Below are 14,698 nucleotides of genomic sequence, written 5' to 3' on the forward strand. Positions count from 1 at the left end.
AAATATACTGATATGAATTGAGGATTTGTTAATGGACAGAAAAGGTGTGAGAAGGAATAAGTGGGTCATTTTTAGGTTGAGTAGCTGTGACTAGTGTGGTGCTGCAGCGTTATCTGCTGGGGGCCCAGCTGCTTATGATTTGGATGTGGAAATCAACTGTAATGTATCCATGCCGGACTGTGGCAACTCATTGCAAGCTGCTCTCTGCAGATCTACTCATTACTTCTACTATAATAGTTATACTCTTTTAAATTTAATTTCTATGTCACTAAGTATTACTTATAATGTTCTTTTAAATCTTCTTACAGGGCTGGCGATCTTCTGACCTATGACCCTGCACCTTATTGTCTACCTGCACTGCACTTCCTCTGTAGCTGTGACGCTTTACTCTGTATTCTGTTATTGTTTTTACCCTGCACTACCTCAGTGCACTGTGTAATGAATTGATCTGTACGATTGGTATGCAAGACAAGTTTTTCATTGTACCTCGGTACAAGTGACAATAATAAACCAATACCAATGTGACTCGTGTAGCAGGATGCAGGGAATATAGGCTAAGTGGATGGGTGAGAATTTCAAATGGAATCTCATGTAGGAAAATGTGAAGTTATCAATATAATAGGATTTTTTTTAAAATGGTGAGATATTAAAAGATGTTGATGTTCAGAAGGACCTGCATGTGTATTTGAAATCTACACAAATTGCTGAAAGGTGAAGTGTGTCTGGGATAGAGGGTCTCTCCAGTGAGGAGAGATTAAGCAGACTAGGTCTATACACATTTGAGCTTGGAACAATGAGAAGTGATTTCATTGAAACATACAAAATTTGTATCGGGCTTGACATAGTAGATGCATGGATGATGTACCCCCTGGCTGGGGTGTTTAGAACTAGGGGTTAAGGTATCAAAGTAAGGGGCTGGCCATTCAAGACTGAGATGAGGAGAAGCTTTTTAATTCAGAGGGTAATGATTCTTTGGAATTTACTAATCAAGAAGGATCTAAAGGCTCAGTTGTGGGTGTATTCATGACATGGATTGATAAATTTTGAATATTAAGGGAATCAAAGGATATGGTGTCACAACAGGAAAGTAGCAGTGAGGTAGAAGATCAGCTGTGATATCATTGAATGGCAGAGCAGGCAATATGGCTGAATGGCTTACTCCTGCTTCTGTTTTTTATGTTGGTGCAGTACATCCAGTTAGGATCATAAAAGGCAAACCTTACCTAGTGACTCTCTATTCGTAGCAAGTTGTGGTCCCACATTTGCCCAATTACCCTAATATAGTTCCATTCAAAGCCCAGAATTGTCTGTCTTGATTACCATTTCAAAATTAAAACAGGACTAATATAATGGTTAGTGCTTATCACTCATGTACTTGGCTGTAATCTGCAATTTCTTTTAGGAAACATTCTCAGATACTTGAAAATAACTATATGCAAATACTGCACTATCTTGCATATACCACTATTTCTAGATGTAATAGATACAATGTGCATGTCATTTGACCATATGTTCCTCATGTTTTACTAAGATCTGTGTATCCTACACAGGTTTCCAAAGTAAGAAATGTCATAAATAACATTGAATATGATCATTGATAGAACAATATTTGTATTTAGAATTTCAAGTAGTATACAAAGCCGTATAGTGGCATGCAAAAGTTTGGGCACCCTTGGTCAAAATTTCTGTTGCTGTGAATAGCTAAGCAAGTAAAAGATGACTTGATTTCCAAAAGGCATAATGTGAAAGATGACACATTTCTTTAATATTTTAAGGCAGATTACTTTTTTATTTCCATCTTTTACAGTTTCAAAATAACAAAAAAGGATAAGGGCCCGAAGCAAAAGTTTGGGCACCCTGCATGGTCAGTACTTAGTAACACCCCCTTTGGCAAGTATCACAGCTTGTAAACGCTTTCTGTAGCCAGCTAAGAGTCTTTCAATCCTTGTTTGAGGGATTTTCGCCCATTCTTCCTTGCAAAAGGCTTCTAGTTCTGTGAGATCCTTGGGCCGTCTTGCATGCACTGCTCTTTTGAGGTCTATCCACAGATTTTCGATGATGTTTAGGTCAGGGGACTGTGAGGGCCATGGCAAAACCTTCAGCTTGTGCCTCTTGAGGTAGTCCATTGTGGATTTTGAGGTGTGTTTAGGATCGTTGTCCTGTTGTAGAAGCCATCCTCTTCTCCAGCTTTTTTTTTACAGACGGTGTGATGTTTGCTTCCAGAATTTGCTGGTATTTAATTGAATTCATTCTTCCCTCTACCAGTGAAATGTTCCCCGTGCCACTGGCTGCAACACAAGCCCAAAGCGTGATCGATCCACCCCTGTGCTTAAAAGTTGGAGAGGTGTTCTTTTCATGAAATTCTGCACCCTTTTTTCTCCAAACTCTCCTGCATCCTCACCACAAAATTCAGTGTTAGAAGTTTGCAAAGGAACATCTAAACAAGCCTGATGCATTTTGGAAACAAGTCCTGTGGACTGATGAAGTTAAAGTAGAACTTTTTGGCCGCAATGAGCCAAGGTATGTTTGGAGAAAAAAGGGTGTAGAATTTCATGAAAAGAACACCTCTCCAACTGTTAAGCATGAGGGTGGATCGATCATGCTTTGGGCTTGTGTTGCAGCCAGTGGCACGGGGAACATTTCACTGGTAGAGGGAAGAATGAATTCAATTAAATACCAGCAAATTCTAGAAGCAAATATCACACCGTCTGTAAAACAAAAAAGCTGAAGGTGAAAAGAGGATGGCTTCTACAACAGGAGAACGATCCTAAACACACCTCAAAATCCACAATGGACTACCTCAAGAGGCACAAGCTGAAGGTTTTGCCATGGCCCTCACAGTCCCCTGACCTAAACATCATCGAAAATCTGTGGATAGACCTCAAAAGAGCAGTGCATGCAAGACGGCCCAAGAATCTCTCAGAACTAGAAGCCTTTTGCAAGGAAGAATGGGCGAAAATCCCTCCAAACAAGAAATGAAAGACTCTTAGCTGGCTACAGAAAGTGTTTACAAGCTGTGATACTTGCCAAAGGGGGTGTTACTAAGTACTGACCATGCAGGGTGCCCAAACTTTTGCTTCGGGCCCTTTTTCTTTTTTGTTATTTTGAAACTGTAAAAGATGGAAATAAAAAAAGTAATCTTGCTTAAAATATTAAAGAAATGTGTCATCTTTATGTCTTTTGGAAATCAGGTCATCTTTTATTCGCTTAGCTCTACACAGTAACAGAAATTTTGACCAGAGGTGTCCAAACTTCTGCATGCCACTGTATATATTAAACAAGGTATAATTTGCAAAATTTGTGTTCGCAGACAAAAAATGCTGGTGGACATTGAACCAAAATCTATTTCTTTATATTTCAAAAACTCTTTTCAATATTTTGCAGATTGGTGCCTATGATCAACAGATATGGGAAAAATCTGTGGAACAAAGAGAGATAAAGGTAATGTATTTTTCATTTAATGTTGGTAGTAAGATGTAATAAATAAGTGGTGCATCTTGCATTTAAACAGGATGTGAAACTTCCTATGGATGTATATTTATATATAGTTATTCATGCTGTTGATAAGTAGGAAACAAATGCATTGCAAAGTAGCAATTTTGGGCAATACTCTTAATTCTGATGTAAAGGATTTGACAGAATGGCTTTTCTGGTCCAGATTGGTGGTCTAAACTAAAAATTAGTTGAGGACTCTGAGATGGGTTGAGAATTCTGATGTACAGAACAATTAATGTCTTGGATGTTGAGTGGCTGAGTTGTATAATAGTTTGGCTTGTATTGTCAGTGTAGGAGATGATGCCAAAATATTTAATATTTCTCATATTCTTACTCTCACAAGCATTCAATGAAAATCATTTCAATATTTGGAAAAGCACATCGAATACTATAGGAGAATTCACATTCTGTCCAGAAATCCAAAACAAACATTTTTGAGTTCTATATGAATGCAAGAAGTAGTGCTAATAAAGTTATTAGTGTAACAGAAGAGTTATGTGAGGAGGCCTGTAGGGTCATCCATCTCTCACACTAACTCAGTGTTGTGTTCTCCTGTCTCCATAGATGCTGCTTGAAATGCTGGGTGCTTCCATCATTCTCCTTTGGTTTTAGATTTCCCTCTAATGTGTTCCTTTTATTTTCTCTAGCTGCTGTATTTGTGTTGTCAGGACAACCTTGGTCTCCACCCTATTTACAGATATTCCATTTTCACCCCTTCCCACTCTGCAACTTAAAACATGCTTGTTTTCTCATTGGTCTAGTTCTGACAAAGATTTGCTTCCCTAAAACACTGACTGTTTCTTTCTCCACAGATGCTGCCTGATTTGCCAACTGTTTCTGGCATTTTTTTCCCCCCCAGCATCTATAGTATTTTGCTTTCAGTGCATCTTAAAGTTGTTTAAACGAATTATTTTTGCCTTCCTCCTTTCTTCCTCTGTCTCCAAGTATGAAATGGTCTGGAACTTTAGTTCATTGAAGGGTGCTATGCCAGCATTACATAAAGATTCTTGTCTCTGGAATGCAACTTATCCTACTGGTTTTTCTGCTGATTAAAAGGGTGGGACATTGGGCATCCATTTGATCTGTGGTACATGAATCAGTAGAAGATTCAGCTGCCTTTTATTTAAGAGTCAGGAGCAAAGAAGTTAAACTAATACACAATCAGATGAGATTCTGATTATGGTGCTTCCGTAGTTTGAGCGCTCTATTGCCATTTCGCTTGTCTTTGTTTTAATTTTGCTCACACTTCAACTATCAAAATGTTACTTTTCTCTACCTTTTTTGATACAAATCTTCATCATACTGTCTCTTTCACTGTCTTGATTACTAAGTAGTCTCCTCGTACTTTTATTTTTCATGTTTCTAATATTATTTTACTCTTCGCAGTTTATTAAATTGGTAAGTACACCAGGAAATGGTTTTCTGCTTGTAATTCAAATTTACTATGATCAGCTGTGCTTTTAATTTTACACAAGATTTTTAATTTTATGAAAGATTTCCTTTGTGTGCTGCTGGTGCCAATAGTGTAAATGTCTTTTCTGTTTTGCTACATGGTGCAGGAAATCTTTTGTGGCCACCTACTAATAGCATGGATATGAATTGCACTGTAGGATTTATTTTGCACTACAGCATGTACTATCGCAAAAGTGTACCAAACTAATGTCTATGTGGTATTAATAAAACACTTGATTGAAGATTGCACCCTCTCAGTTGGGCTAATGAGATGCTGAGTGCTGTAGGGTGTTTTGAAGCTCTTTGGTTTGGCTGTTATCTATGCATATCCTCTAGTTTAAAACCATAAGCAAATAACTTTCTACAAATGAAGATGGTTGTGATTGTTGGATGTCAATTATCTTATCCCAGAAAATTGCTGCAGGAGTCGCTCAGGGAATTATCTGGGCCCAATCAAATTTGGTTGTTTCATCAATGGTTTTCCTTCCATCATAAGGTCAGAAGTCAGCTGTTCAGACTGTTGCAGAATACTCAATGCCATTTGCAACACCGCTGGAAAAATGAAGGAACAGAAACATTCAGCATAAACTATGTTCAGGCAAACGGTGGCTAGGAATGATCACCTTCAACAAGAGAAACTCAGACCACCTATCCTTGACCTTCGATGGTATTACCATCACAAAAGTCCCCACCACCAACATTCTGGAGGTTACCATTGACCAGAAACCCAAATGGATCAGTCGAGTAAAGGGCAGATAAGTGACTAGGTAACCTGTGGCAAGTGACTTGTAGTCTGACTCCTCAAAGTCTTGCTGCTACCTATAAGGTACATCAAATGAAATCAAATTCTCTCCACTTTCCAGGATAAGTGCAGTTTTCTCAATACTCAAGATCTTGGCACCATCCATTACAAAGCAGTTCATGTGATTTTGGCATTCCTTCATTCACCCTACAGTATAATTTCCTGTGCCATGGCTGCAGCATATACCACCTACTAAATGAGCTGCAGTTATTCACCTGGGCTACTTTGCAGGTTTGGGAAGGTGCAGTTGATATTCGTCACAAAAAAAGTTCAAGGGAAGCATGGTTATGGGAATGCCACTAGCTGCAGGTTCCTTTGCAAGTTGTACACCATCCTGCCATTACTTCCCAAATTCCTTGTCCAACAGCTCTATGGGGGTATTTTCAGATGGACTGCATTGGGTCAAGAAGGTGACTCGTCATCTTCTCAAAGGCAATTAGAGATGGGCAGCATCCACATCCAACAAATACGTAAATTAAACATTAAAAGTGTGGTATAGACCACCCTCTTCTACTGCCTTTCCATGTTAGCATTTCCAGGGAATCGCACATTATCTGAAATAATTGTTATCATCAAACTCCACTGCTTTTGCACCCACAGCTCCCTCCTGAAATGCAGCGACCAAATTCTTTGTGGAATTTGCTTGCTCTTTTCAGTAAAAAAAAATGAACCTGTGATGAATTCATCACCAAACTAAAAGCATTTTTCACCTCTTTTCTGTGGTTGCAAAGTCTCTTCTGCTGAACCTTCTGTGGTTATTAGCCTAAACAAGAGATGGTTACAGATGAGGAAGGTGATTTTAGCTCATCCATCCACAATGCCTTAAAGCTTCCCTTCTGTGGTAATTGATTATCTTCATTCTTTTTATGAAGAAGACTTAAATGATGTGTTTCTTTCGATTTTAATTCTTTGGATTTGCCATTCTGTGTATAATATTAATTATCATTGATTGGGTTCAAGGTTGAAAATGCCAGAAATTTTTAATTAAGTTGCAATAGATGGGATAATCACGACCTGCTCTTTGCAATGCTACTTGTATCCCTTTCTTTTATCTTGGTGACAAGAATTAGACATTTGTAGTGGAGGTGTAATTTTGATCAGTTCTGTGCAACTTGAATTGTATTCTCCTGAATAGATTGACATCCTTTTAGCTTTGTTTGCTTTTGTACAAAGTCATGGATCATTTCTAATGTGATCCATTTTGTTATTTCAATGCCAATCACAAATTTCATGTTGCCACCTTTTTACTTCCTTTATGCACTGTTTGCATTATGTTTCATAGGGCATTTTTGTCTGCATATTTGTGTATTTTGTTCTGCTAATTTTGAAATGTATGATTTCTTTACTGCTTCTAAGTTGGTATTATCCATGGATTTGATCAGTTGATGTTCAATTTATTAGTTCAAGTCACTGATACAAAATTAGTAGTATTTGCAGCTCGGTGATGCAGCACTAGTATCTGACTTTATCAACTGATTTAATGTAACATTTCTAACAGATTAGTTTCTTTGTTTTTGCTCTTTCAAATTGATGACTAGACTAGACTTTGTTTATTCATCAAGATAAATATTGACCAAAATTCTCACTTCAGACTGGAGTTTGAGAATCTTGACATGTTGTATATGGCTAAATGGGTGACAAAACTGCCCATGAAACTGTCATCTGAAGGAATGTTATAAGCTCAGTTAGTTCACAAATAAATACATTCCCATCCTCACTCCACCATATCTACAAAATCATCCCCAAAGTAGTAGTGTGGTGATTGACACTGGCCAATAACTGTTGATTGTAATACAGCTCAAAAATAAAGTAATTGTACTTAATCTTATGTGACTCTAACACGTGGTTGAGAATTAATGTTATGTATGCACAGGTTAAACTGGCTCATATTAATGTTCAGCCAGAATCAATCGGTTCTAATCTTTGTTATAGGTTTAGTCTAAATGTGAACAAAAGAACTAAGTTCTAGATGTGAGAAGAGAATTCGTGCCATGCCTTAACATTATGGCAGCCCCTGGCCAAGTGTGAATTCTAGTAAAATTTGAATCAAGGGGAGCTTGTTCTACTTGGCTTCAGGACACTGCTGCAGGAGTTCCTTAGAAAGGAAGGTATTCTAGGTTCATCCACTTTCTAGCTGCTTCATTATTGACTTTCCTCCCATCATGCAGTCAGAAATGGGAATGCTTGTTGATGATTGTGCTATTCAGGACTGTGTAGACCTACACTGCAGTCTGGCTGAAAAGCAGCAAGTAATATTGATGCTGCACAAGTACCAGTGAATGGTGACCTGCTTTGAGAGAGAATCTAGATTAACATTCTATGTCATTGTCAAATCAAATATAATCTTCAATCTGGGTTTCATCATTGAACAGAAATTTAAATTGACCAGCCATTATAAATACCGTGGTATCAAGGCAGGTCAGAAGGTGTGCATCATGGTGAGTGGCTCACCTCCCAGACTGTTTCAAAAATCCACAAGGCACAAGTTGGAGTGTGGAATATAAAATTAAAATGCTGGAAATATTCGGCAGGTCTTGCAGCAGAGTCATTGTTTTGGATTGATGACCTTTTGTAAGTCATTGATCTGAATTGTTATATCCTGTTTCTGCACAGATGCTGCTTGACTTGCTGTGTATTTAATTCATATTTCCAGCATAAGTAGCAATTTGTTTATGGTGAAATGTACTCCACTTACCTGAATTAGTATAACTCTAACAATATTCCAGAAACTTAGCACCTTCCAGGATGAAATGGTCCACAGGATAGGCACTCCTTCCAATGCTGGTGTCCTGTGGCTATAATGTGTATCATTCAATGATGCATTACACCATCTTGTAAAGACATTATAGGCAGGCCTTCCCATTCTGGGATCTTTGCAATTAGAAGAACGAGAGCAAGAAAGCATGATATCACTACAGGTCAAGTTCCCCTCCAAGTTGCATACCAGCCTGACTAGGAAATGTATTTGTTTTATACCTACACTTAAGGACAGTATTTTTAAGGCTCTACAATATATTACTGTTCCTTCATTTTTGCTGGATTCTCTGTAGTCAGGCACATTGTGAGGGTATCTTCAGCACAAGGACTGTTCAAGATGAATAAAGTTGGTCTTGTCAGTGATGTCTGATCCCTTGAATTAAATAAAACAAAAATCATGCTTGTCATACACTTACATTTTACAGTACAAGTTCCAACTGTAAATGTTCTTTGTTTACAAGATGTCTTTGTTTCCTACAGGGCATGAAGAACAAACCAAAGAAAACAGGCCATGTAAAGCCAGACCTCATAGATGTTGATCTTGTAAGGGGTAAATACATCTTTGTGTTAGAGGAAATGTGCTAGCTCTTAATATGTGAATATTTTGGACTCCCATCTGGAAGTTGGATGAAAATATTCCCTGTTGCCTTTATTTTGCGAGTCACATTAGAACATAAAATGGGTCGGTGTCGGCAAAAATCATTCAAGGTAATCTGCATCAGGAAACAAACTGCAACAGCATATTTCTTCACTGAATCTTAAAACTGATTTTATTAACCACTGCACAATTAAGGCCCTATAACTGGAGAAGCTTTTCAGTTGTTTTTTGTTACTTGTCATAAAATGCATTAAAAGAAATGAAGAAAAAAATTGCAGCACAGGTTTTACTGAGGATAATTTAAAAATCTCACAGTTGCACCTAAAAGACCAGAAATTGATTTTCTTTCTTTTGTATCCTGTACCTGAAAATCTAGAAGTAATATTGAGAATTCATGAGGCAAGTCAAATGCGAGAATCTTCCAGTTGAAAAGTTGAGGAAACTGTATTTTGTTTTTGGTGAATATTCATTAAGATGGAATTTTTAATGGACTTGCATGATCAATCAAGAAGGTGATTATATTCTAGTTGTACAATTGACTCGCATCAAATCTATGTTCTTAAGATGGACAGTTCATTTGTTCTTGGATTATTGTGGTGGCTGTGCACATGCGTAGAAAACTGCCCTCCTGTTCCTATTCAAAAACTCTGCTAAAGAGACCAACAGCTGTCTGTGCCTAACTTCTCTTTTGCTAGAAATTGATAACTTTTTGCTGGCAAAGCTGCTTAAAAAAAAATAAAGTTTAGAGTGGGGGGAAAAAATTGTTCAGTGACCAGATATTTCCATGAGGCAATTTATTTTTAGGTCAATTTATTGTTTTTAAACACTATAATTTCAGCATTAATAAATTATCCACAATCATTCTACAGTAATCTGTTGGAACTCTTTAAGGAATTTATTGTGAGACCTGAGATGTGAGAATTTTCTTAAATGAATACCTAGAACTGGAAATTTAATAAGACCTTAAACTTAAATTCTTTGTATTTATGATACATTTAGATAAACCTATTAATAAGGTCAGAGTTAAATTTTGTATTTAAACCCAGCCTGGGTTCTATGATCAACTCTATACCATTTATTGATTGGTTGAACTCGATCAATAAATTGAGTTGAATTTTTTTTCTGCTCTGCATCTCATTATTTTCCGTCATTATTTCTGGTGGATGCAAAATATGGGTTTTAGTTGGGAAAGGTAGTTGTGATAATATGTGACCCATATGTGATGCTATGTCACTCATTTTTAATAATTTTTTGCTAAAATCATGCTAGTATCTCTTCTGCCCTATATGAAATAGGTGTATGAGAAAATGGAGAGAGTTTTATGAGATGAGTATTAACATTATTGATGTTGGTTTATAGTTTCTAATCAGCTCAAGTCTGCCTTTTTATTTGCTTCAGAGCTGCTAAATTTTTCTAACTCACAAGCAAGTTTTTGGAAGGGAAGAATAAGCAGTATACAGCAGTGCCAACTGTGCAAGGCACCTATCCACTCATTGTCCCATAACAGAATACAGGCTAGCGCACCTATGCTTCCATTTGTTAGAAGAGCAGTATCTGCAGAGGTTTTATTTCATTTACCAAGGAAACTGTTATTAAGTTAGGTCCACTTACAACAAATGATGTGTGTATTTTCCAATAGCAGTGCATTATACATTGTTGGTTGGAGCAAGCAATCTGATTTCTATTCCCTGCACCTCCACCCCCCCCCCACCCCCCCACATAGACAACCAGCAGCAGCCTCACCAGGAATTACAATTTTAATGTGGCAGAATTCTCAAAGAAATTGAATCACTGTTGTATCCACAGAAGCACCCTCTTGCTCACTGTCACGATCTGTCTTAACAGCAAAAGATCACATTTTGCCAGATGTCTTTTTTTTTGTGATCAGCCAAACCCAGTCATGCAAGCAAATGCCCAATGTCTTGGGAGTTACTACTCTTGTGTATATTTAATGGCATTTCACTAGTTCCAACATTCTTTGACTTGGAAAGATTCTCCTTTTGGAAGTAAAATTTATTCTCTGAACCGTGATTCCATGACAATGGAGCCGCCTTACTGCTTGAAGTCTGATTAGCTGGCTTTCACCCAAAGCTTGGAGACCTGCGTATGCACGATTAAATGCTGAACTCTGAAACTTAATGATCAATTGATGCTGGTGAACCTGTTACTCAATTACTGGACTCCACATTAAGTATGGGTGTGGAGTGGGCTTGCTGGTACTTCTCCCTTTTGTGCACAGGAATCCCTTCTGCAATCCTACACCAGTCAGGCCAGGTGCAGGATTGGAGTTCCCATTCACTTGGTTTGGGATACTTGCCCTGGATGTCAGGAGAAGAAAGAAAAGTAATTTTTGTTGTAAACTTTCTATTTTTTTTCTTAACAGGTTTTTACTCTTACTTTTTTCACTTGCACCTGTGATAGATTTTTAAAGACATCTTTGAATATCAGAAACCTAAATCTTTAAACTACAGACCTGGGGTGAAACTGTCCCAGCTTTTGTCTTGCATCCAAAAACTGTTGGAGCGTTCTTGGGATGGGAGGGCTCAGGTTGACATTGGCTGAGTTCTTGCTGTGCTCTGCTGCCTAGCTTCCAGATGAGGAACGTCATCAAAATAAGCCCTTTGCATCCAGAAATGCTGATTGCAAGTAGATGGGAACTGTGGGGAGCAACTTTGAGTGGTAGGCAAGGTCCTATGAAATCCAGGCCAATATGATCACTTGTTCTTATGTCAGAATAACAGGGTCCATGAGGAAGAGTTCTGGGAGTATTCTGTTTTGTACGTTGTGCTGCATGCTTACTGCCTTTCACTACAGAAATTTGCAGAGGTGGAGGGCACTCACAGCAGCATGAAAAGTATATAGTCTCAGCCCATGGCTACTTGCAGGGCACCTTCTCATGGTTTGCAATATATTCATAACTAATGTAGTTGATTTGTTCTAGGTATGCATTGCTAATTCTGAGGAATTTATGCAGGATGCTTTTATTTTGCTTATATATTCATTTCTCTTTGGAACCCTTAGGATCTGCTTTTGCTAAAGCAAAACCGGAAAGCCCCTGGACCTCATTAACAAGAAAAGGAATTGTGAGAGTTGTGTTCTTTCCATTCTTCTTCAAATGGTGGATACAAGTGACCTCAAAATGCATCTTTTCATGGCTGCTCATTTTATACCTCCTTCAAGGTGATTCATTTGAAGAGAATGTGGGAGAATAAATAAAAGATGATTAATGTAGGATTAATGTAAAATGAGTGGTTGTTGGTCAGCGTGGACTTGAGGACTGTTTCCATGCTGTATCTCTCTCTGACTCTATAATGAAGGGGACGTTTTGGTGATGCAGTAGCTTTTTGGTATTCCCAGTGCAACTGCAAAGCTTTGTGTTCATGTTGAGATAAAGCATTTATCTTCTCTAATACTAACAGTCTTTTCAAAGCTACACAAATTTTGATGCAGAAATTTAATTGGTTGTTATTTACTATGTAATTTCAATAAATTTTAAATGATAATGCATTTTGTTTGTAATGAATATAAAAGTAGCATTTCTTAACTCTTGGAGTTCTTCAGTGGTGTAAATCCAGTAAGGTCTGACTAAGGTCTTGCGAAGAGACCTTTTTTCTGCTGTCTTAATCTTGGTATTTTCACTGCTAAGTTCTGTGTATTGCAGCAAAATGTTTGCATCAGTACTCTTGTTGAAGGCATTGAAGCAGCCCCTCTAGTTTGCTCCTCTGTACTAGAAAACAATTTTACAGAGCACAAACCTCACTTCTTCTGTGCTGATTTTTTATATATATATATATATATATATATATTAGATAGTAATCTTTCAACCTTATAAGACCACTGATGCATGATTTTATCTGAAAGTTTTAGAGAAGTTAGTGAATGGTACAGCACAGATGGAAACCATATGTTGAGCTGTTGTGGGTGTGGTGGCATTGTGGTTAAATTACTGAACTAGCATCCAGAGTTCCACGCCATTGATCCAGAGACATAAGTTTGATTTCCACTATGGAAACTATGAAATTTCAATTCAAGTAATTAAATAAAGCTGATTTTTTTTTGTTTGTAATAAAATAGCTAGCCTCTGTAATAGTAACCATGAAACGACCAGATGGCCCTAAAAATTCATCTGGTTCATGTCCTTAAGGAAAGGATATCTGTTGTCTTTGCCAGGTCTGGCCCATCTGTGTCTTTAGGTCCATCAGTAACTGCTTCCTCAGTTCAGTGGTAATTGTGGTTGATTGATAAATGCCAGCATTGCCTGTCATGTCCATATCCCACCACTGAATAAAAGAAAGTGTGCCTAGCCAGATGTCTGAAAGATCAATATACAGTATTCAGTTCAATTTCTCTGCACATTTTTCATCTCACATTTTTCCCCTTCAAATGTTCTCTTTTTTTTTTCTGTTCTGAAGATTTTGTAGGATCTACTCTCTGGTAAGGCATTCCATGTCAAAGAACCTGAAATCAAGAAAAAAAATTAAACTTCTGTTGTTCACTTTTACAGTGATCTTAAAATTATTTTAGAGAATCAAAGAATGATATTCAACAGGAGGAAACCTTTTCACTGAAGTGACCATTTTATGGGTTCAATCCCAGTGGAAATGCTTTCCCCAGACATACCTTTTCAAAACTTAATAATTTTGGGAACTTCTGTCAGTTTTACAGAGAGAACCTTTTCATCCATCCTGGAAAAATATTGATAAATCACTACTTTCTGTTTTATCAGCAGCTTCATATCCAGGAATCATATTCATTTTAACACTAATGGCAAGTTTATCAACCCAAGTTTTTAAAACATCCTTTTAAAAATCCATTTGTGCAACATCCACTGAATTTCCTTCATCAGTAAACTGCACATCAGAGCATGAAAATGGTGCTAAGGCACAGATCGGCAGTGACCTAATTGTATAGCAAAAGATGTTAAATGGGCTGAATTGCCTACTCCAGTTCCAATACTGAATGCTTTTTAGCAAATAAATTTATAAATGACAGTTAACGTTATACTGAAACTATGCCCATGTGTCAAAATGTATGCTTAAGCAGTGAATTTATTTTGAAACATTCATTTGAATGAAATGAATAGCTGTCAGATTTTAAATTCCACAAATAAATAGTATAATTCTTCTGTTTACAGTTACAGCAATCGTGTTGTTTTGCACATCTGAAGTTACACATAGCGTACCATACACTGAAGTATTTGGGCCTATTTGGTTGATGTTACTGCTTGGAACAGTACATTGCCAGATTGTGTCAACGCATACACCCAAACCTGCAACAAGTAGTGGGGGCAAGCGAAGAAGGTAGCCTCTGTTTTTGGAAACATTTGTCACTTGTTTCAATAACATTTAAATCATGTTTTACAATAAGTGTTAACATTTATGCTGTATCTAGGCTGTAATTACTGTTAATTTGTTTGAAAAACAAATTGGCTTATGAGCCAAATACACATTTGGTAATGTAGAAAGAGTTTTGGCTTTGGGACCAGAATTTTCCTAGCCTGTGCATTATTTTTAATTAATGGCTTATGAAGATTGAAACAAAGTGAACTATATTACATCACCCAAATTGCAAGGCCACCTCAGTGGTTACTTGAG

General features: G+C 37.4%; 1 protein-coding gene across 10 annotated transcripts in view; it reads left to right on the plus strand.

The window, feature by feature from the left end:
* LOC127580505 (protein PHTF2-like) overlaps positions 1-14,698 on the plus strand; it is an 88,402-nt gene that overhangs the window by 42,017 nt on the left and 31,687 nt on the right. For 7 of the 10 annotated variants that reach the window (XM_052034073.1, XM_052034074.1, XM_052034075.1 and 4 more), the window contains exons 3-6: positions 3,385-3,441; positions 8,987-9,056; positions 12,126-12,284; positions 14,239-14,404. In XM_052034073.1, coding sequence (XP_051890033.1) covers positions 3,385-3,441; positions 8,987-9,056; positions 12,126-12,284; positions 14,239-14,404 — 452 coding nt within the window. Of the gene's footprint in view, positions 1-3,384; positions 3,442-8,986; positions 9,057-12,125; positions 12,285-14,238; positions 14,405-14,698 lie in introns of those variants that run through there. The other 3 variants (XM_052034080.1, XM_052034082.1, XM_052034081.1) reach the window with 3 other exon arrangements.

Source organism: Pristis pectinata, chromosome 19 (genome assembly GCF_009764475.1).
Source record: "Pristis pectinata isolate sPriPec2 chromosome 19, sPriPec2.1.pri, whole genome shotgun sequence".
Taxonomy (NCBI): Eukaryota; Metazoa; Chordata; class Chondrichthyes; order Rhinopristiformes; family Pristidae; genus Pristis; species Pristis pectinata.